The sequence below is a fragment of the Coffea eugenioides genome, chromosome 1, assembly GCF_003713205.1.
Source record: "Coffea eugenioides isolate CCC68of chromosome 1, Ceug_1.0, whole genome shotgun sequence".
Taxonomy (NCBI): Eukaryota; Viridiplantae; Streptophyta; class Magnoliopsida; order Gentianales; family Rubiaceae; genus Coffea; species Coffea eugenioides.
The window spans coordinates 25,137,637-25,162,290 of record NC_040035.1 but is presented as its reverse complement, the minus strand read 5'-3'; the positions used below and the strand labels follow the sequence as shown (position 1 = coordinate 25,162,290).

Sequence of the window (24,654 nt, the reverse complement as noted above, 5' to 3'; positions counted from 1 at the left end):
AGTGGGGGACGCCCAAATCTCACTGGCTAACCCTGGACTCGAGCCGGCATGGGTTTGGTCGCGCTCCTTGGCGAACCATGAGAAATAAAAGCTTGACCTATTAAGAGGTCTTGCTTGACATACTCGAACAGTATCGCCTCAAACAAAAGACAGGCGGGCCCGATACAGGGGTATGTAAGGTGAAAAGGGGACATGATAAGTGAAGTTCTACTGACTAAACCTACCCGATTGATGGAGTGTGAACTCGTGAAAATTCGTGATCGTGCAAGTGGAAAATAGCTCCTGAGAGCTCCTATATCCTTGAATTGTTTCTGTTTACTTTTCTTGCTCGAATTGTTATTTATTGCAATATTATTGCTCTACTTGTTAAATTGGGGATTGTTACTTGAACAACGTGCCTGCATGTGTGTTCTTGGCCTCACGAGCGTTTTGCTCACCCTATAGATTTGTTTTCCTTAATAGGGAAGAATTTGGAGTGAACCTCGGAGAAACCCCTTTTAAATGTACTTTTGTATTAGGATTTTTCAATGTACTGGGTTAGACTCTTGATTATTGTATATTTTGGAATTTGATGTAACCTTTGAGAACTTGATGTAAGGATTGGATACTTGACGTATTTTGGAACTCATGATGTAAGTTTGAATGTTATTTATGGGAGTGACCTTCCTTTCTTACTTATATCATCGTGATGGCTGGCATTTCATTAACCTTGAACGGGAATTGTCTTGAGTCCTGAAAAGAGTTGGGCAGGCGTCCCGCGGATACCCTTTGGTTCGCCTTAGGGAGAAGTGGGGGCATCACAGGAGGTTTCTAAAATTATCCCTAAATAATTAGATGAATGGCATATGAAAGAATTGTGATACCCCATTTTGGATAGGCCCAATAGCTTTTGGGTGTAAATCAGGGCACTAAAATGCTTGAACCCAATGTTAAACCTAATTTTATAGATCATACTTTCCAACCTGATATAGACTTTACATTCATCCCTTGAGGCTTTTGCATCCTTGTAAAGCTTGCCTAATCCATAATTTAGAGCCAGCTTATAAGAGCACCAGATGTGGTTCTCAGTTCCCGTCTTTAGGTCAACATGTACTTAATCCAACACAGCACTAAGTTTCTGCACACCTTGTATAGTCATGATCCAATACCACTTATTAACTGATGTAAGGGCCATACACGGGTTGCTCTGATGCCCATTGTAACACTCAATGCAGGAGGCTGCGCAAATAACTTTTGATTATAAACTATTAGGTCTTGGTCCAATGGTCAGGGAAGCCTCTTAGAGCTCTTCTGTGCACTAGATTAGATGTTTTCTTTTTTCAGAAAAAAATATAGCTGTGTACTTGTTTGGTTTAAAGATTTAGTCCCCAATCCTCACACAAGCTCAGTTGGACTTCCCCTCTTGCACAATATAGGAGTAGTGAAGATTGTTGACGTTAAAAAACAATAATTCATTGTAGATTGTTGGTTCAGAATGCTAAAGCAAAACTTTAAGCAGCCCATGACCCAAGAGTGTCGATTACAGATACTCATTTTCCAAACTGATATGGGGCTAGGTATTAGAAGAGTAATCTGATTCATTAGATAGATTGGGCTATGATGTTTCATACACTGCAAGTGTAATATGTTCATGTCCAAATTGCATAAGCCACAATTACAGAGTAAAACAAGAAAGGAAGAAAAAGATTGCTCTATAACTTCAATCTTGTGAAAAGAAGATGTTAAAGCCTTCCTTCACATTGATGAAGCACAAGCATATTGTTCTACGAGGGAAGCATAGATGCCCTCTTTCATACTAATCAAGCTTTCATGGTTCCCTTTCTCCTTAATAACTCCATTTTGAATAACTGCAATCAAGTCTGCACACTTAATTGTGGACAGCCTGTGTGCCACCATGATTGTGGTTTTTCCCACAATAGCTTGATCCAATGCATCTTGGACTACTTTTTCAGATTCAGCATCAAGAGCACTAGTGGCCTCGTCAAGAAGTAGAATCTTGGGGGACCTTACAATTGCTCGAGCAATGGCCACTCTTTGCTTCTGTCCTCCTGACAATTGTATCCCTCTTTCACCAACTTGTGTGTCGTACCCCTGAATTTATTAATCTTTGGGGAATTAATCAACAGAGCACTTTAAAATGTCAAAAACAAGATTGGATAGTAAAAATATGTGAAGTCAACAGGAAAGGATGACAAGGTAATAAGGAAGGTAAGTTTCTGTTTGCAAAAGGTCTGAGTGAATGTATCTGCCTCCTTTCTCGTAGAAGCGATCCAAAATACTCGATCAATCTTTCTGTACTCAACTCAAATAGATGCTTTTTGAATGAATTATGAATTTCGGAAACAACTAAGATAAGAAATATGGTGTGTTTAGACCTGCTGTAAGCTGCTTATGAACTTGTGAGCATTTGCAATTTCCGCTGCAGATATAATGTCGGCCTCTCTGGCGCTGTCTTCTTTGCCATATGCAATGTTGGCGCGAATTGTGCCATTAAATAAAACTGGCTCCTGACTTACCAATCCCATCTGCTGCCTTAACCATCTTAAATTCAGCCTTCGGATTTCTACTCCGTCTAATGTTATTTCACCTGAATTAGGATCATAAAATCTTTGCAGCAATGAAATGACAGTAGATTTTCCACTCCCACTTTCTCCAACCAGAGCAAGTGTCTGAACAACGAACTGCACATAATTAGTTTCAGTTGACAACTAAAAACCAGTTTCTCTTTTTGATTACCTACTGACTAAGGGTGAAGTAAAGTAAAATTAAACAAATAAAGAAACTGAAGACCATTCATGAGACTTTACCTTGCAAGACTCAATAGCCAAACAAAGATCTTCAAAAATTGGAACATCAGGTCTACTGGGATATTTGAAGCTGACGTGTTGAAATAGTATCTCTCCCTTCACATTGTATAACGTAATTCCTGAGGTCTCACTCGAGTCTATGGGTGACTTCTGGTCAAGAAGTGCAAAGATAGAAGCAGCTCCACTCCTCCCTTTGCTAGTGTCTGGACTAAGGGCACCTGATGTAGATATACTGACAGCTGCCAAACTCAGGCCATAGAAAACCTGCCAATTATGTTAAGTGGAATAAGATCAAATGTAATAGAAATGATATGAACCTGCCAATTTGTTAAGTGGAGGAAGCTCAAATTCAACTAGAAATGGTAAACGACTTTAATCTTTAGCGGCTAGAAAAATGATAATGAAAAACGATAGATTATGAATCTTACCTGGAAAACCTCACCAAAGGTTATGTTGCCAGCCTTAATGAGTCTAGCTCCAAAATAAAAAATGGTTGCATAAGCAGAGTACAGGAAGAACATGGACAAACCATATCCTACACCACTATATAATCCTTGTTTTATTCCTAATGTCATAGGACGTTTACACTTCTTCTTAAACAGTTGTATCACCTTATCCTCTGCAGAAAAGGATGCAACTGTTCTAATACTTCCAACTGCATCACTGGCTACTTGAGTGGAATCCTCGTACAGCTTCTGTAAACAGAATGAAATGTCAACTTTTATTGCATAATCCCTCAATTCCAGAAACAAATACTTTGGCTATGAAAACATTTGGGCCATTAGTTTCTTTCCAACACAAAGAAGATGCAAAGGTGTCAGCTTATCACCCGAGTTCAGATCTAGTACGGCAACGAATATCAGTCTTCTGTTCCCTTTTGCATGGTAAGTTTTGAAATCATCAGAACATACACAAACTCCTAAAGACACTAAACATCACTTGCAGTACTTATTTATTTCTAAATTGTTCATTTCTCAAAGTATTGTTTGTTTCACTTCCAGTGCAGCAACTATTAACAAATTGTCCTGCCTACGGATATTTAATCAAATCTCTAAAAACTGAAGAAATATCAAATTTTATGGCAAAAACAAAGTATGCACCTAGTTGTAATTTAAAAGCACTGTAATGATGGCTCTGTGGTTATAACAAGAATAACTTGGTATAGTGCCTAAACTTATTATCTCAAGACCTTGTACCAGACAAGAATGCAAGTAATTATGAGTTTCTGATTTCTCTTTCGAAAGTCAATATCTCATACATTTGAACCTGCCAACAGTAATGAAGGTCTTGAACTAACCTTTGCATCTGCACTGAATCCACTTAAGGATTTCATATTCATGTACCCGTGAAGGCCAATCAGTGGTAACATTACTATTACTATGAGAGATAACTGCCAGCTTGCTCCAAAACCAATAGCCAAACCAGCAAAAGCTGTTGCACTATTCTGAACAAGCGAGGAAAGTGATTCGCCAACTAGACTTCTTACACATGTTGCATCAATGGCAAGCCGAGAGCTAATTCTACCACTTGAATTCTCCTGCCTGTCAAACCAACTTATGTCCATATGAATTATTCTTTCAAAGCATTTCAACCGAATTCGTCTGATTAGCTTACATCCTGCCACAGCAAAAAAGTATGTTTTTAATGGTGTTGCCAGTAAAGAAGACCCCCCAAGAACTATTAGCATTAACGCCCAAAATCTTGATTTCTTCTGAAGTTCATAAGCAGGCTCATAGAAGGTCTTGATTGCTCCTGATAAAACTACACCAAAAATTGGTAATATAGCACCAGTAACAACAGCTGCCAAAGAACCAAGCAATAATTCTGGAATTTCTTGTTTGTTAACGTAGGCCAAGCGGTAAAGTGGAACTTGATGGTCCATCTTTGATGGCATGGAAGCTGATTCTTGCGATTCTCCAACTACCATATCAACCATATTGACAACAGTAGGCAGACCAGTTGAAATGGAGAATGAGTGATGGCTACTGTTACTTAATCCAGATGAGCATCGGCTTATGGATCTCAGAGAGGAAATACTCTGGCTTGAATGTCTTCCTGAATCTGTTTTAATCCCTGAGCCATCCTGATTATCCACAATATGCTCATCGGATTCTTTGCTAAGCTGTTGTAATCGTACAAGCTCAAAATATACTCCCCCGGGATTATTTAGTAGCTCAGTATGTAAGCCTGAAAGTTTTAAATGATTAAATTAGCAATAAGCATTTCCTATAAGCCTAATGGAACGAGAAAGAAATAGATATAGTTGAAAAGAATCCTCAACCATGATAACTCCTCATTTACATTCTGAGGAAACTTCAACAAAGCATGAAAATTTCTAGAAATATGTGAACCTTATCAACAATCGTTCTTGATAAGATGAGAAAATATAACAAGTACCTCCATCCAAATTCCAATAAGTCTTTTGATAGCTGCTGATCATCCTTTGGTTTGAAAAACTAAGGTCCTTACCCTTTAAGTTTGCGGAATTCAAATCACAATGCTTTCAAAGGGGAAACATTGGAGACATCTTAGTCGTGAATTATCTGCTACAATTATAACATAAGACTTGCTTATTCACGAAACATTTTAGCTATTCATTGTTGTTCTAAACCATCACTTTTACCTACTAGTGATTAACCGATCATTCAGTTTATATATCACACAAGTACTGACCTTCTTCAACAATCTTTCCTTGATGAATTACAGCAATTTTGTCTGCGTTCTTCACTGTACTCAAACGATGTGCTACAATAACAGTAGTTCGGTTGACCATAATCGCATCCAGAGCTTCTTGCACAATCCTCTCAGATTCTGCATCAAGAGCACTTGTAGCTTCATCCAGTAGCAAAATTCTGGGGTCTTTGAGAATTGCTCTAGCTATTGCGATTCTCTGCTTTTGTCCCCCTGACATCTGAATTCCATGCAAACCAACCATCGTGTCTAGTCCCTGAACATATTAACATTAGAAATGTCAAAAGGGAAAGCTGTCAAAATAAAAGTGAACAGAAAGGAATGTTATGAGAAGACGAGTTCTCTCATGAAGATAGTTTCATTTAATTATTACTTCTGAATTTCTTCATTTCGTATCCATGCCAGTTAACTATCAACTTATCTTGGAGAAACCATTGTTAACAACCATGAGAAAGATCTGTTCATGTACTACTACTCCAGGTTCATGGTATTGTCCTTAGTTGCAACTTGCTGGTGCACGGCTTAATTTTTCAGAACCTAAAGTAAGGATTGATTACATGCCAAGCTTTTGATGACAATTTGTTTAACTGTTACTGAAAAAATACATCTTTGCAAACATAAAGTTTGTGCTATCCAAGTAAACAATTCAAAAGAGTCTCAAAGCTAAACCTGAGGTAGTTTCTCTATGAACTTTGCAGCATTGGCGTGTTGTGCAGCAGCTTGTATTTCTTCAAGGCTTGCATTATCCTTCCCATATGCAATATTTTCCCTAATGCTCGAAGCAAATAAGATAGGTTCTTGGCTCACAAGACCAATTTTGCTTCTGATCCACTTAAGTTGAAAATCTTTGATGTTGATACCATCCAGCAGAACTTCACCTGCTTGTGGATCATAAAATCTCTCGATAAGGCTGAGCACTGTTGATTTTCCACTTCCACTTCGTCCAACCAATGCTGCAGTTGTTCCACTTTTTATGAAGAGAGAAAATTCACTAAGAATTCGTTCATGTACCCTTGCGGGATAGCTGAAATAGACATCCTTCAATTCTATAGTACCAGCCATATTATCCAATTTCAGTCCATCTAAAATGGATGGACTGATTAATGGCTTTCTATTCATTATCTGAAACATTCTAAAAGCCGCAGCTTGTCCCAATGCAAATGCACTCAAGCAAGGGGATGCTTGCCCAATTGAACTGCCAGAAAATCAAAACAGCTAGATGTTATTAGCATTTCAAGGGGTCATGCATATGAAATCAAATTCACCCAGTCAAGGCCATCCTAACCCCTATGAAATAAATCTTCCTATGCAATTTCTGCATTCTAATGTAGTGGATTTTGAAGCACACTTGGAAACATGACATGCAAAGAAGCATTCCTTTTTCTATTCCCACACGCATACACACAAAGAAGAATGTTACTCACAAGGATCCCGTTAGTATTGCGAGTGTTACATTCAGGACATCTCCTCCTGAATAGTGTTTCTCCAAGATCATCTTGGCCCCAACCCATATGGCTAAACCATAGCAGCAGTAGAAAACAAACATAAAGACACCAGAACCCAAACCGGCTGCCAAGCCCTCTTGCACACCGGACTTGTAAGCTTTATTTAGGGATTTATCATATTCTGCAATAGCTTGCATCTCCCCTGTAAAAGATGCAACCTGAAATCCAAAATCTTTTGCTAGTCATGTATAATTGAAAGCGAAAAAGCTTAAAAAAACACCATTTTCAGAATTTCCATTCTAACAGTATTCTTACTGTTCGAATAGCACTAAGAGTCTGTTCAACCACTGTAGCTGCTGCGGAATAGGCTGCTTGTCCGTGAGATGCTAGCTTTGCCATTAGGATAGTCATTGCAAAGGCAGTAAGGACAAGTGGTGGGATTGAAGATAACATTACCAAGGAGAGTAGCCACCCCTTGATAAAAGCTATAACAAAGCCTCCAAAAAAAGAAGCTGACAACTGTATGAATTTTCCAACCTGTTGTTTGCATCAAATAGAAAAGTATCATATTATGCTCCAATGATGCTAAGAACTTCTTGTTATGACTATGAGTTGAGCCATGATACCTTTTCACCCATGGCATCTTGAATAATAATAGTATCCCTTGATATCCTCTCAATAATTTCTCCAGTACTAGTTTCTTTGTCAAAAAATGCAATATCTTGCATTAGTAAAGATCGCAGATATAAACTTCTCATCCGAGCTGCCTGCCTTTCTCCTGTGATTGTCCAGCAAGTTACCTCTGCCAAGGAAAAAGGGCGCAATGTTGAGTTTTTCTCCAAAACTCATCATGAAATTATAGAGAACATTGCTAATCAGGAAACGAAAGTAACTCACGAAAAAAAGATGTGACACCAGACCCCAGAGCCAAGTACACAAACTTTAAAGATACCTGTACATGAATTTGTGAGTTAGATAAAATAGGACTTCCCGACACATAGTCCATCAAGATACCATTGTAACACTTGCATTCACAGAGTATAAATTGTAAGCTTCTTTGAGATAACTTTGAATGGAAGTTACAGAGTTGAAAATTTGAAATATCTACACAAAATATCTACCCCAAACTGAACAGCATACCGTTGTCTATTTTCTATCTCCTGAAAGAAACCAAAATGTTAATAAGAATCTGTTTGTTAAACTAGAGTGCTTGATACCTTTGAAACTTCATGTACAATTTCTTTTCTATCCAGAGTCTTTCCAAAAGAGTTGATTGTCTCTCCCAATACCACTGCCAAAAGGGGTACGCAAATCCCACTTGCAACTGCTGTGACCGTACCAACTACCATCAAGACAACGTCAACAGAATCAGCTAAGGAGAACAGCTTGCAGTATGGGACTTTATCAGCCACTTCCTTTTTATTTCTAGACTTGACTGGAACTTCTTGATTGCCTGATGCTTCCAGTGAAGTGTTCTGGACGTTGATCATGTCTCCATTGGAGCAACTCCCCTCAGCCATCACTTGACTAGCGTGCTGGTTCTCCATTTATCAGATATCAGTATCCCAGACTCAATGGAAATGATGTGCCTGCATCCTTAGCATTCTATCACTCAATTTATATACAGAAAGTGATAGTTTTTTAAGTGATTATGGGGTGAAATGAGCAGTTTGAAGTGGAGACAATTTATATTTTACCATTGGAAATCACCTTTGTTGAGCATCAAATAATGCAGAAAAATCCTTGTACGGAAATTCCAACATGATTCCTTCAAATGTATGCAACAAGCAAAACTAAAGATAATATAATTAATGATAAGGGAAATAAAAAACATCACTAAAATCTTAAAAGAACTAAAAGATATGCACAGCTTTCCAGTATGGAAATAAAAAACCACTTGAATTCTAAGACAGGTATTAGTCTTTGGGAGCCAATAATGCAGTATCAAATTTGCATGGTTACTAGTTCTTTTCTCAAATGCAAGTGCTCTGAGCATCAGTTATTTTAATTTTCTTCTAATAGTTTAGCACATTTAGAAGTGTTATATCATGGACCATCAAAAGGGCAAAAAAAAAAAAATGCTGAACCTTCATGACAACAAAAAAGTGCAAAAAAAAAAAAAGTACTCCAGTTACTTAACGAAAACCGGGAATGGAATTCTTTGAAGTAAATAAACACTCATTTACTCAGTAGCCCAGAAATAGGATACATCCAACAAGAAACAAAAAATAAATGGAAATTTTAGCTACGTTAAAAAAAAAAATGGCCTCCCCCTTCCCCCACAAACACAAAAAAAAAAACAGCTAATCAAGAAATTTAATTGGTCCTTTTGGAACGGAACTGCCAGAAACACATAAATCTGGAGAGAATAAATTTTTATAAACACCATTTAAATCAAAGTCGTATAAAGCATTGAATATTTCATCTAAAATATATGTGTGACTAACTTTAAACATAGACATTTGATGCATGACAAGTGATAAAGATCTTAAAAGTTCCACAATATCTGTCTTTTATTTCAACAACCAATGCTGTGAAATATTCGGAGCTTTGCAATCATGGCTGTTGAATGATGTTTGCTAATTAGGATGTTGTCACCTATGATGAAATTTGTGGTACCACTCTTTGTTCTGAAAGGCGAAAATATTAATCATGTGGTTTTTTTAACTTTTCCAGAGGTACGAAATGACACGCGCCTGTACAGATTAATATTAAGCTTCATTTTCATTTAGTTGAAGAGCTGAAGATAATAACTTAATGTAATGCACTGAGCTTGACTAATAAGTTTCTTGATTAACATGCTACCGACAAGTTTAGATTCTAATCATTTAAAAGTTTGCTTTATAACGTAATGATTAGGAACTGATTAGTAGCGAGAAAAGCTTAAGACAATAGGACCACTTCGCCCTGTCTGGTTCAATTACGTCTTCTTCGTAGGTGATGAAACAAAAATCATTTAAAAGATTGTTTAATTATTTGAAAGTTCAAAGTTTTGCCAAGTTATTTAGGAAGTATTATATTAGAGAAAAGTTTACATTAAGCTTCATTTTCATTTGGAAGAAACGAGGGACTGCAGCAGGTAAGTTGAAGGGCTGAAGATACTAACCTGTTTGATAACCCAGCGAAACACTTAGATTTAATCAATTTAGATCTTAACATGTTCAGATGTGTTTGATAACTAAAAATATAACATCTTAATTAATTAAGTGGTTCTAACTTATGTAAATAAAATTTACTCCAAATAATAAGCGATAAGTTATTACTTATCACTTAAAGCAAAATACGCTCAAATGTTGGAGTTTAAGTATTTAATAATTCAGCAATTTAATAGATTCATATTCCAGATTTTAGATTTTTGATTTCATATTTCATATTTCAATTTTATCAAATGCTCACGTACTAAGCTTTACCAATAAGTCTTCTAATTAACATGCTTATGACAAGTTTAGATTTTAATCACTTTAAACTTTGCTTTATAACGAAATGATTAGGAACTGATTAGTAGTAAGTAAAGCTTAAGATAGTAGGACCACTTATGTGAGGATCCGGAAAAATTTTCTCTACTTTATTTTACTTTATTTTATTTCTTTGAATATGTGACGACCTCACCTTCTCCTAGGGTGTACCCTAGGGTTTAGCGGACCGCATGCCCAACTGTCGCCAGGACTCAGTCACTATTTCGAATAATATAATTCACAACTTCTTAACGTAAAGGAAACAACAGTTGTCAAATTTGAACATACAAATACATTCATTCCTGTCTCAAACTTACATACAATCCCAAATACATCAAAAGATTGGAATTTTAAATACATTCAACCCTAATCGAGCGATTAGTGTGAGTACAATTACAAAATTCCCAAAAACTAGACTACGCTAGACAGTACAAGTCTCACGTCTCGCTCGTACCCCCTATAAGGAAAACAAAACTAATAGAGTGAGTTAAAGGTCAGTGAGGTCCCAAATATCAAGTTGACCAGTAAGTACAAGTGACAATATCATAATAGTAAAGTAGCGAGCATTAAAAAATCAAGAAAATGAGCAATAACACTTCGGATGACCAAACATTAAATATTCAGCATTTCATGTAAAAGGATACAGTTGCTCTTGTAAATTGGCTCCACCATAGCTTGATCGTATAGCAGTTGACACTCCGTCAACTTTCAAGTAAGGTAACTAGTCCAGTAGTACTCCACTTAATTCCAATCTCCGTCCACCAACCAAACCGCTTACCGGGCTTGCACTCCAAGATAAACACTGGTGATAATACTCGAGTATACCGATTAGTCGAGGAGATAACACTCCACTCGACAAAACTAATGACCCAGGGTTCGTTATCAAATCGACCAAACCCTTGCCAGCTCGACTCGACTAACTAGCCACAGGGTTTCCGGAATTCCAGACAAGATACGAATCATATGCATGTACATCAATTCACTTTCAATCAATGAATAAGAATATAGCACATTAGGGTAAGTGCGATAAATTACACCCTTACCCGATCAAATCAATCACATATTTTGATCACATTGGTCAAGTATTGAAAACAAGTATCAAGTTCAATCAAGTATTTGGAAGCACTCACCAAAGATTTAGTGCTTCTTCGGATCACGTTCAGGTATTACTCTTGGTTTGGAGTCCAAATCTGTGATAAAACATTGTTTAAGAGCTTTGAAATCAACTAAGGTTCAAAACTTACACGTTTCATTTAACGAAAACAAGTAATTGAAACTCATTTGAGGAATATTCGTAAAATTCATGCTCGCTCTTAAAACTTTGAAACTTTGAAGCGATTAAACTGTGAAATCCCCATTTGAGTCGAAGAGACAAGGAAAACGTATTTCTATTAGTCGTTACTTTCATTTTTCCAGGGGTACAAGTTTCGGCCAAATTCCAGCTTATATATCTCTACGAAAGTGGACTCGAATACCCTAGACAAATCGAGTTCAATTCAACCTCAATTCTTCGCTCGAATCACAAGTACACACTCCTAGTCCTCGAGTGAAAATTTGAGCGGCATGCCCCTTGTATTTTAGCTAGTTTCCAGCCATTAATGGCTTCATTGTTTTCCTCAAATCAGTACCAAAGTCACACACAAGCAATGTTACCACAATCGCCCTTCAATTAGGTTTAATGTTATTCAAGTACAAAACAATACTAGTAATGCGACCGGAAACCAAGTTTAAGGACACACAACAAAACAGCAGGTTTGACATCTCTTGGCATTTCGGTCACAACTGAAACTACGCCTATCGGTTTGGGGTACACTTTATACCGTTTCTAAGCTATGACATAGAAATACAAGTCTTATGAAGACATCGACAGCCATTTCGTTCATTTTCAAGGTCAAAAGGTGCAATCTCAGAGAAAACAGAAAACTGTCCGCGAAACAGTGCATTTGGTAGTTAGGGGTAATTTTGTCATTTCACATGCTACAGTACTCAAATTGAGCTGAAATTTTACAGAAAACTATATAAATCCATTCCCTACAGCTTTCATGTTTTGACCTAGGCCTGATTTGGCTTCTAACATGGATAAATTAAACAGGTCAGAACAGAACAAATTGGTTTCAACTTTCTGGAATTTGAACTTTTACTCTAGAAATTCATATCTAACAAGTACTCTGTCATCAAAACCATCAATTACTAGCTCAATAACATCATTTAATAGGTAGATAACCATAATCAAGGCTGAACATGTAAACTCTAGCTAAACATTCCACCATATCATGCATAACTCACTAATTAACCGTCATAACCCAAGATTAAGAGTTTCTATCCAAACTTTAGCAAGATTAAGAAGAGAAAAAGGAAAAACAGCCATGGTACCTTCCCAAAAAGTGCTTATAGGTGAGAACCACACCCCTTTCTTCCACAACTTTTACCATACAAAGCTTCCTAAGTACTAAAATGAAAGTTTAATCGGTTTGGATTGGGTGATTTCTCTCAAATGAAGATGATTCAAGGTGAAAGTTGGAGTTTGCTCACTTGGTTTTTCTCTCCCTTAAGCTCGGATGGAATGTGCAGAAATGAAGAGGAAATGAAGTGAATTTGGTGATAAAAATGAAGGAAATTGGTTGGTCAAACAACCCTTGGATGTTTGCCACTTGTCATCTCAAGATTACATCTTTAATTTTTCTTCTTTTTCCTTTCTTTTTGGTCAATAATTTCGGCTCTCTCAAGGATAATTAAGGGCTGATATTTATGAAATAATAATAAGAGGATTAAGGTAATAAAGTGGTGGTCAAGTGGTATATTCAATCGGTAGCGAACAGTACCCTTCGGTTCAAACCGATTTTCCTTAAATCGCGTGTATTAGGGTTTTAACTTATGATTCACTAACTTATTATTATCACTTCTAATCACACACTTTCTCTTATTTAAAACTCACTCTTAACCTCCAAATTTAGTACACACTCTGTATCAAATAATCACACTACCAAAAGATGTAAAAACTCTAGTTTACCTTAACGATGAAAGTAAAGAGAAAACCCTTGGTTCTATGGTTAGTTGTAACTATTGAGTAGTAAGGCTATTATAAAGGAATAAATTCCAAATAAAAGGGAATTTTAAGAAAAATATGAGGGATTTTACAAGTCCTCACATTCTCTTCCCCTTAAGAGAATTTCGACCTCGAAATTCATACCTTTAGTTGTAAACAATTCGGGATACTTCTCTTGCATGTCTTTCTCCAGCTCCCAGGTTGCTTTCTCCACCTCATGGTGTCTCTATAGAACCTTAACCAGGGGAATTTGCTTATTTCTCAAGTCATTCACCTTCCTATCCAGTACTCGAATGGGTCGTTCCTCATAGGTCAAAGACTCGTCCAGTTCAATATCTTCTGGTGGCAAAATGTGAGTCGAATCCGGATGATATTTCTTAAGCAAAGAAACATGAAACACGTCATGGATCCGAGACAAACTAGCTGGTAACTCTAGTCGATAAGCCACCTTTCCTATCCGCTGGAGTATATTAAAAGGTTCTATGTACCTCGGTTGTAACTTTTCCCTTTTCTTGCTTTAATTTTTCCTTTCAACGAGGTAACCCTAAGAAACACCTTATCTCCTATCTCAAATTCCAAATCCTTCCTCCGATGATCGGCATAGCTCTTTTGTCGACTTTGGGCTGTTTGAAGCCTCTGACGAATTACCTTTATCCTTTCGTAAGCTTCCTCAACCCATGGTATCGTGGCCGGATCTATGATCTTCCTCTCTCCTACTTCATCCCAATGAATAGGTGATTGGCACCATCGCTCATACAATGCTTCATAGGGGGCCATTTGAATAGAAGAGTGATAACTATTGTTATATACGAACTCAACCAAGGTTAGGTATTGGCTCCAACTCCCTCCAAAATCTACAATACATGCTCTCAACATATTCTCAAGAGTTTGAATGGTTCTCTCAGACTGTCCATCGGTTTGAGGATGATACGCTGTACTATAACTTAACTTAGTTCCTAGAGCCTCTTGCAGTTTTTGCCAGAATCGAGATACAAATCTAGGATCCCTATCGGATACGATACTCACTGGTACCCCATGTAGTCTCACCACTTCATCCATATAGAGTTTGGCAAGTTTCTCCAAAGAGTATTTCATATTAACTGGCAAGAAATGTGCAGTCTTAGTTAATCGGTCTACTATAACCCAAATCGCATCATGACCTTTTTGAGTTCGTGGTAACCCTGATACGAAATCCATCGTTATGTGCTCCTATTTTCATTCAGGTATCTCTAAAGGCTGTAACAAACCCGACGGTTTTTGATGTTCAACTTTCACTTATTGGCACATAAGACACTTTTGTACAAACTGGGCAATCTCCGCCTTCATATTATCCCACCAATGCAGGCTTTTGAGATCCTGGTACATCTTACCACTACCTAGATGCACCGTATACCTAGAACGGTGAGATTCCTCCAAAATCTCCTTCTTCAGTTCTTCATCTTTAGGTACAACGACGCGATTTCGAAACCTTAAAATCCCATTAGGACCTAGGTTAAAATCAGGCAATTCTCCCTTCTTCACTCTTTCCACCCACTTCTTTCATTTGGCCCTCCTTAATCCGATCCAACAATGTTGATTTCACCTCAATATTTTCCAAAATAACTTTTCGCGGCTCCAGACGAGGGTTCTATTCACATACATTTTCTAACAAGCTCCATTCGCCCACCATTAAACTTACAAGTTGAGCCTTTCGACTTAAGGCATCTGCTACAACATTGGCCTTTCCTGGATGGTAATTAATCGTACAATCATAGTCTTCTAAAAACTCCACCCACCGATGTTGTCTCAGATTTAGCTCTTTCTGAGAGAATAAGTACTTAAGACTCTTATGATCCGTGTATACCTCAAATGTCACCCCATACAAATAATGCCGCCACTTCTTCAAAGCAAATACAACTGCCGCAAGGTCTAAGTCATGGGTTGGATAGTTTTGCTCATGAGACTTTAACTTCCGAGAAGCGTAGGTGTGACAGCCCCACCTTCCCCTAAGGCGAACCAAAGGGGTTAGCGGACTGCCTGCCCAGCTCTCGCCAGGACTACGGTACAGTTAACGTCGTTCTATAACGTTCCGGAACATACCATTGCGCGCAAACAAGTCAGAAAACACAAAATAAAAAAAATGAAAATTGAAAACCGAAATGAATAGTGCTGGACACGCCAGAATCCGGCCGGAATCTGGCCGGATTAGCGGCCGGATTCTTGGCCGGATACTGTCCAGCGAGCAACTCGATTTTTTTTCAAAAGTTCCACCCAATCCGGCCGGCAATCCGGCCAATATTCCGGCCGGATTGTCTGGCCGGATACCGGCCAGTGAGCAACTGGCCGGGTTTCCAATTTTTCTCAGGCAATCCGGCCTTCAATCCGGCCAGTTTCTGGCCGGATTCCTGGCCGGATTTAGGCCAGTGAGCTTTTGCCAAATTTTTTTTTTCTTTGGCCGTTTGAAAGCCGAATCGCTCCGAAGTTCATCCAAACATGAATTCAACATATAAACATATATATACAATGGAAATCAACAGTTACAACCATAATGGCATGCCAACCATTCATTAAGGAGTACACATTCGATTTGCCTATCAAAAGGACATGAACCCGTTACATTAGGGTTTCACTTCGAGAGCGATACAAAAGACATGTACAAGCTCAGTATGGCAATTGACTATCCAGTCCATTTTCAAAAGCATTTATATTCCTGTAAGGAAAACAAATAACACGGAATGAGCCAAGGCCCAGTGGTATACCACCCAATAAGCAATCAAAGTCATATAAGAATGAACCTTCATTTAAAGTGCACAAATAAGCAATGAAGCAAAATGGTAAAAGGATACGGTCGGCTCTCAAGAGCCCATTTCCACGCCTGCAATCTTGAACCAATCTCATTGACTCTCCGTCAATGTTAAAATACCAAACCGTAGACAACTCTTTACTTCCATTCCTTCCACCCAACATACCCCAACCGGGCCCGCACTCCATTTCAGTATGGCCGTTGGACATCGTCCAAACGACATCAATTCGGTTTCCATGAAATGGAATTTACCAACCAATATATATATAGTCCAGTAATGCAATAAAACGGTAACCAATCAGTGACAATAACAAAAGAGGTGAGGGCGGTCAAGTACACCCTCACCTTGATCAATTTCAATATCCAAGTAGGCCATTAAGGCATCACATAACATTTAACAAAGCCACATAGTAATCCATCAAGTGAGTAGTATACTCACCAAGTAAGAAAATGGTGTTTCATACACCGTGATCACCAAGACGCCGTGAGCTACCGTCACGCCCTAGAATCACACAACAAATGCAATGAGACTCGAGAACGAGTCATCAAACAATGCTAAACACAACCCCAATAGGGTTTCACATGCATAAGTAGGCATGATAGCAAACCAGAAATTAATATATGGCCTTAACTTAAGCCTCGATAGAAAAACCGTGTTTGAGCTTAGAATGCGGTAATGGCGTCAATTTCACTACGGTTATCGGTTGGGGGTGTAAGACCCACCATTTCGAAGCTATGAAACAGGGCTACAACAATGTAGAAGGGCACTCAATCCAGTTCCTAGCTTAACTAGGTCAAAATTGCAAAATACTAAACCAGAATTACCAAAACAGGTTTGCAAAACACAGAAAACTGTAATCGATATATCTCAGTCCATACAAGTCCAAATGCCGAAATTCCAAAGGCATACATTAGCTAAGACATTCAGTTATATTTCATCAGAAGACAACAACTTCAAAATCCAAACCAAAACCAGTCAAAATGGCCAATCACTATCGCAGTTTTCGCATTCTGTCCAAAGCAGAACAGCTACAGTAATTTCGTCATAACTCATTCTACATTAATCCAAATGACCTGAAATTTTACAGGCATCTCCATCACATCAATACCTACAACTTTCATGTTTTGAGCAAAGTCTAATTCGGCCTCTAACCTAGTGATCTAAAACCGGACAGAATTGGGGATTTTCAAACCCTAACTTTCCAATTTTCCATCCAAATCCAAAATTAGTTGCATTTATCCACATTTCACATCCACCAGAGCCATTATAGTCCATTGCCAATCATCAAAGATGGCCACAACATTCATTTCATATGAAACCAGAAAAATTCCCAAGAAAATAGAAAACTTCACCAAATCACTTCAAACCAAGATAAAACCAGAAATTTCAGCACTTCACTCACTAATAAGCATAATTTAAGCTTCATAAGGTGTAAGAGGGTGTTCAAGCTTCACTTACCAAGAAACAAGAGAGAGAGGGTTGTTGAACACCTTAAACCTTCAACCAAGCTTCACTAAACAACTTACTAGCACTAGGAGGTAAGATTGTATGGAATGGAATTGGATGTAACCAATGTTTTTGGTTGATTTGCTCCAAGTAGAAGCTTGGAAATCTCCTTCCTTTCTTGCTCAAGGTGGCCGGCCAACAAAGAGAGAAAAATGGTGAATTTTGTGCATTTTTTTGATATATAATTCTTTGGTCAAAAAAGTCAAGAAATTGAATAGTGATTCTTAAAAGGTTTCCAATGAGGAGGTGACACTTGTCACCTCCATAAATGCATTCTTATCTTTCTTTCCTCACTCACATCAATCACTTCACACATTCTACTTATCACTTAACATCCGATAAATCTTTCACAGTATCCGAAACTTACACTTAATGGCCGAATTTTTCCGAACTTTTCGCACTAGTGGGTCCCACGTCCACTATTCACTCTTAATTTTCTAAAAATTCACCAATGCTAGAAAAGTCATCTTAAAACTAGAATCGCTCATAAAATCCACTAAGAAAATATTTCTAAGCCAGAAAATGCAGAAAACATGCAATTAAAGGGAAATAAACCCTAGGAAAATATTAAGGTTTTACGGGTTCTCACACTCTCCCCCCCTTAAAAGAATTTCGTCCTCGAAATTTCTCACCTTACTTCCCGAAAAGGTTTGGGTATTTCTTTCGCATTTCCTCTTCCATCTCCCAGGTGGCTTCCTCAACTCCGTGGTTTCTCCATAACACCTTCACTAATGAAATCCGCTTGTTTCTGAGCTCTTTGACTTTTTGATCGAGCACTTGGACCGGTTTCTCTTCATAGGCCAGTGATTCATCTACTTCGATATCCTCCGGTTGTAAAACATGAGATGGGTCAGGATGGTACTTCTTTAGCATCGAGACGTGAAATACGTCGTGGATTCGAGAAAGACTAGACGGTAGTTCCAATCGATACGCGACCGCTCCAACCCTCTGCAGGATCTTGTAAGGTCCGACGTACCGCGGTTGAAGTTTCTTTCCTTTGCCCGTTGTAAGACTTCGTAAAGGTGTGATTTTTAGAAACACATGGTCTCCAACTTCAAATTCCAAATCTTTTCTTCGATTATCCGCGTAGCTCTTTTGGCGACTTTGAGCGGTTTGGATCCGTTGCCTTATCAACTTGACCTTCTCTTGAGCCTCTTCCATCCATGGAATGGTTGCCGGATCTAGTGCTTTCTTTTCACCAACTTCATCCCAGTAAATCGGTGAGCGGCATTTGCGTCCGTAGAGAGCTTCGTACGGAGCCATTTGAATTGACGAATGGAAGCTATTGTTGTACGCAAATTCGACTAAGGTCATGTGTTGACCCCAGTTGCCTCCAAAGTCCAGAATGCACGTTCGTAGCATGTCCTCGAGCGTCTGAATTGTCCGTTCTGACTGGCCATCCGTCTGAGGGTGATAGGTAGTGCTTAAATTGAGTTTCGTCCCCAGGGTTTCTTGAAACTTCTGCCAAAACCGAGACACAAACCGTGGATCCCGATCAGAGACAATGCTCACAGGGACACCGTGTAGTCTTACAACCTCATCCATGTATAGTCGAGTCAATTTGTCCATTGAGTACTTCATGTTTACCGGCAAGAAATGGGCCGACTTGGTTAATCGATCAACGATCACCCAAACGGCATCGTGTCCTCTTTGCGTCCTCGGTAATCCTGAAACGAAGTCCATGGTGATGTTTTCCCACTTCCACTCGGGTATCTCCAAGGGTTGTAACAGACCCGATGGTTTTTGATGTTCTGCTTTCACTTGCTGGCAAATGAGACATTTCTGTACATATTGTGCGATTTCCTTCTTCATATTGTCCCACCAATAGGTTCCTTTCAAATCTTGATACATCTTGTTGCTACCCGGATGGATTGTGTACTTAGATCTATGAGCTTCCTCCAGAATTTCTGCTTTCAATGCCTCATCCTTTGGTACCACCACTCGGTTTCGGTACTTTAAAATACCCTCAGGACTCAAATTGAAGTCCGTAGTTTCTCCCTTATCCACTTTCTCTTTCCATTTCTGTACCATCAAATCTTCTTTTTGTGCCTCTTTAATACGTTCCAGTAGAGTGGAGGTAACCCTAACATTGCCAAATATCACCTTATGGCTCCCTAGACAGGGTTTCCACTCGCACACGGATTCTAGCAAACCCCACTCCTTAATCATTAGCCCTGCTACTTGCACCTTACGACTCAAGGCATCTGCTACCACATTTGCCTTTCCCGGATGGTAATTGATCGTACAGTCGTAATCTTCCAGGAACTCCATCCACCTTCGTTGCCTCATGTTTAATTCCTTCTGGGAGAAAAGGTATCTAAGACTTTTGTGATCCGAAAACACTTCGAAGGTCACCCCGTATAGGTAATGCCTCCACTTCTTCAGAGCAAACACCACTGCGGCTAATTCTAGATCATGAGTCGGGTAGTTCTGCTCGTGAAGCTTCAATTTTCTAGAGGCGAAAGCAATCACATTCCGGTTCTGCATCAAAACGCATCCCAGTCCTTCTCGCGACGCATCCGCATATACTACAAACCCGTCCACTCCATTGGGCAAGACCAGTACTGGAGCCATGGTCAATCTTTTCTTTAATTCTTGAAAACTTGTTTCGCATCGGCCGTTCCAGATAAACTGGCCATGCTTCTTTGTCAAGTCAGTTAAAGGTCCTGCCAGTTTGGAAAAATCTTTAATAAACCGTCGGTAGTACCCAGCTAGCCCTAGAAAGCTGCGAATCTCCGTGGGAGTTTCTGGCCTTTTCCAATTTGTCACGGCCTCAACCTTCGCTGGATCCACCGAAATACCTTCGTGGGAGATCACATGCCCTAGAAACGCTACTCTCTCCAACCAGAACTCGCATTTACTAAACTTGGCATACAGCTGATGTTCCCTCAATGACTGCAACACCATTCTCAAATGCTTCTCATGCTCCTCGCGTGACTTAGAGTAGACCAAAATGTCGTCAATAAACACCACGACAAATCGGTCCAGGTAGGGTTTAAAAACCCTATGCATTAAGTCCATGAAGGCGGCGGGAGCATTAGTCAATCCAAAGGGCATAACGGCAAACTCGTAATGCCCGTATCTCGAGTTGAAAGCAGTCTTCGGAATGTCCTCCTTCCTAATCAACAACTGGTAGTACCCCTGTCGGAGGTCCAACTTCGAGAAGACCACTGCTCCTTGCAGTTGGTCAAACAACTCGTCGATGTGGGGCAGTGGATACTTATTCTTGATCGTAACGTTGTTCCGCCCCCTATAGTCAATACACATCCTCAACGTACCGTCCTTCTTCTTCACAAATAAAACCGGAGCTCCCCAAGGAGACTCACTCTCGTGAATGAATCCCCGCTCCAAAAGGTCTTGCAGTTGCAACTTAAGCTCCTTAAGTTTTGCCGGCGCCATTCGGTAAGGGGTTTTTGAGATAGGTGCAGTTCCAGGTAAAAGATCTATTCGGAATTCTATCTCTCTTTCCGGAGGTAAAGCCACTAACTCATCAGGGAAAACATCCGGAAAGTCCCTCACTATGGCTACATCTTCTACCTTTAACTTATCCGTAGGGGTATTAATTAGAAAGGCCAAATATCCTTGCGCCCCTCTACTTATCAGTTTCCTAGCTCGAATGCCCGAAATGAGAGCAGATGAGGCTAACCTACCCCTTATATCTAACCTTAAGGTTGCCTCGCCAGGAATGCGAAATTCAACTATTTTCGTTTTACAATCCAGTTGGGCGTTATATTTGGCTAACCAGTCCATACCCAAAATCACATCGTACCCCATAATGGATAAGCTAATCAAGTCCCCTAAAAACCTCCTTTCACCTACCCATACGTCGCAATCCCTATAGACCATACTAGTCACCAAACGTTGATTCCCCGTAGGTGTACTAACCTCTAAGTCATATGGTAAGCTAGCAGGTTTTATATCGATGCCACACATGAAATCAGGGTTAACAAACGAATGAGTGGCACCAGGATCAATTAAAACTTTGGCAAAGCGGTGGAAAATAGGGATCGTACCTTCCACCACCTCGGAAGAATCTGGGACCTGATGGGGCTCTAAGGAATAAACCCTAGCTGGCACCTTAGGTTTGGATCCGTCTCCTTTGGCTGGTCCAGTGTTAGTCCTCGGCGGTAGCTGACTCCCCTTTCCATCTTGTTTCAGGACCGGACATGTAGCCAGCTGATGGTCCGCACTTCCACACCGCAGACATTTCCCCAGTTTCCTCCAGCAATTGTCCTCGGTGTGGTTTGTCTTTCCACAGTGCCCACAGGGACCACGAGGTGCCGATGCCGAGCCACTCTGGGTGTTCCCCCTTTGTCCTCGCCCAGCTTGGCCGCCCCTGAACGGAGTCCCTCTGCCTGTTCCAGATTGTCGTCCACCCCCAGTTCCTCGTCCAAACTTGGAGGGAGTGCTCTTCTCACCTTGCCCAGATGTACTCCCAGGAAAACCACGCTTCTTAGCCTGGAAGTTTCGGACCTGAAGCCGTGCACTCTCGACCCGTTGGGCTTTTTCCATTGCCTCGCTAAAAGTAGTGATTTGAGCCGCTGCGAGATCTTTCTGGATCTCCACGTTCAAGCCCTGAATAAAGCGTCTCACGCGTCGTTGTTCGGTCATAATTAGTTCAGGCGCGAATTTGGACAGGCGGGTAAACTGGCTCTCGTACTCCGCCACAGTCTGAGCCCCTTGCCGGAGCCGGATAAACTCGTCCTCCTTCCTTTCCTGGACTAGAGGAGGGAAAAACTTAGCATTAAATTCTCGGATGAAGTTCACCCAAGTCCTCTGTGTCTGCTCCCGCTCCCATTTCTGCCTAATTACGTTCCACCAGGAACGGGCAGCCCCCTCGAGTTGGAACACGGCAAAAGTCACCTGCCGTTCGTCCGGATAGTGTAAGGCCGCGAATATGTCTACCATCTTCTCCAGCCATTTCTCGGCCACGTCAGGGTCGGGTCCCCCAACAAACTTCGGCGGGGAAAACTTTTGAAAACGTTCTAGAGCTCTATCTTCGCTCTCATTATGATGGCCAGGGTTTCCGGGGTTTCCAGGGTTAGGGTTTGGGTTCTGGCCCTGTTGTTGCACTACTTGTGCAAGTAGGTTTGTCATTTGCTGCATAGCGGCAGCTATTTGAGCATTGGGGTTTATTTGGGGTTCAGGAATTGGGCCAGTAGAAGCTTCCCCAGTTTCTCTAACCGGTGTGGGTTGTCTAATACCGCGCCCACGCCCCCGACCACTTCGTGTTCCTTCCATAAGGTATACTTGTTCTAGGCAAGAGTACTAACCAAAGCAGGAGTAAAGCAGGTAAGTAACACATAAACTTTCACATAACACATAGTGATACAGTTCATACAGGGTCACAAGCACACGTATATATACAAACCAAACATTTATACAAGCAGTCCGTCAAGTACGGCCAAAGCACGTACGTACACAAAGATCCACCTGAGGATAGGCCTATCAAAAGAGATTTACACGTAGCCAACTCTACATCCAAAACGGTTAGCTAAGGCTCTATCCCTATCCCTATGTACATTCAAAACCACCACTATCCAAAAGGTGCCCTAAGATCAAGGCCTAATCAGTCGCTGGGGTCTGGGACCCAGGCGATGGGGTAGACTCCTCCCCAGGCTCGGCCCCAGCACACGAGGCCTCATCACTAGACTCCTCGAGTCCGTCGTCGCACAAGTTAAGGATCGCCTCCGCACGACCCCTGACCTTGCGAGCGCGCTTAACCTCACGCTCGTGACCATCCCTCAGTTGATCACATAGGTCATTAACTCGGTCCTCCGCCTCATTCACATCATACTCTAGCTCCATGATACGTGCGGCTTGCTTCTCATTGGTTGCCCTAGCCTGAGTCACCTCAGCTTCCAATGTCGCAACTGCAGCTTCCAACTTAGTATTATCCTTAGCAAACTCCTCACGTTCCTTTGCCACCGCCAACACTAGAGTGTTTGGATAGGCGTAGTTGCTACGACACTTGCACTGTCGAACACGGCTGGCCGGGCTCCAACGCACCACGGCCCCCTTCTGCCTAAGTTGATACTTAATTGGCGGCAGCGGACTACGAGGACGATCTCCTGCCGGACGGTCACTCGGGTCACCACTCGCATCCATCCTATAGCAAAGGAAGAAATAACATGATTACACTTAATAGGCATAAACAATAAAATCCTCAAATCGAGCACTTCTATTATACCCAGGCTAATTCAAACCTAGGCTCTGATACCACCTGTGACAGCCCCACCTTCCCCTAAGGCGAACCAAAGGGGTTAGCGGACTGCCTGCCCAGCTCTCGCCAGGACTACGGTACAGTTAACGTCGTTCTATAACGTTCCGGAACATACCATTGCGCGCAAACAAGTCAGAAAACACAAAATAAAAAAAACGAAAATTGAAAACCGAAATGAATAGTGCTGGACACGCCAGAATCCGGCCGGAATCTGGCCGGATTAGCGGCCGGATTCTTGGCCGGATACTGTCCAGTGAGCAACTCGATTTTTTTTCAAAAGTTCCACCCAATCCGGCCGGCAATCCGGCCAAGATTCCGGCCGGATTGTCTGGCCGGATACCGGCCAGTGAGCAACTGGCCGGGTTTCCAATTTTTCTCAGGCAATCCGGCCTTCAATCCGGCCAGTTTCTGGCCGGATTCCTGGCCGGATTCAGGCCAGTGAGCTTTTGCCAAATTTTTTTTTTCTTTGGCCGTTTGAAAGCCGAATCGCTCCGAAGTTCATCCAAACATGAATTCAACATATAAACATATATATACAATGGAATCAACATTGTCAAGCCAAAATGGCATACCAAAACCATTCATTAAGAAGTACACCTTCGATTTGCCTATCAAAAGGAAATGAACCCGTTATACATTAGGGTTTCATTTCAAGAGCTATACAAAAGACATTTACAAGCTCAGTATGGCAATTGACT

The 24,654-nt window shown here is 40.5% G+C and overlaps 1 protein-coding gene across 1 annotated transcript; it reads right to left on the bottom strand.

Annotated features, from left to right (window-relative positions):
* Positions 1-1,734: 1,734 nt before the first annotated feature.
* On the bottom strand, positions 1,735-14,641 carry LOC113769303 (ABC transporter B family member 11-like). Its single transcript, XM_027313767.1, has 13 exons — positions 14,093-14,641; positions 8,161-8,478; positions 7,841-7,895; positions 7,570-7,745; positions 7,259-7,480; positions 6,923-7,161; positions 6,168-6,693; positions 5,481-5,754; positions 4,105-4,994; positions 3,236-3,502; positions 2,808-3,071; positions 2,376-2,669; positions 1,735-2,091 (listed from the first exon to the last, which is right to left on the bottom strand). Exons 1-13 carry the CDS (start codon positions 14,639-14,641, stop codon positions 1,735-1,737), a joined length of 4,431 nt encoding a protein of 1,476 aa, XP_027169568.1.
* Between the last annotated feature and the right edge of the window lie 10,013 nt (positions 14,642-24,654).

Bases quoted from the DNA above. Each gene is read 5' to 3' on its own strand.
- LOC113769303 (XM_027313767.1), bottom strand. From the start codon at position 14,641: ATGGATTTCGTATCAGGGTTACCACGAACTCAAAAAGGTCATGATGCG. The intron at 6,694-6,922 runs GTGAGTAACATT...ATTTTCTGGCAG, and splicing joins GCAATACTAACGGGATCCTT to TTCAATTGGGCAAGCATCCC. The intron at 2,092-2,375 runs GTCTAAACACAC...TAATAAATTCAG, and splicing joins TCATAAGCAGCTTACAGCAG to GGGTACGACACACAAGTTGG.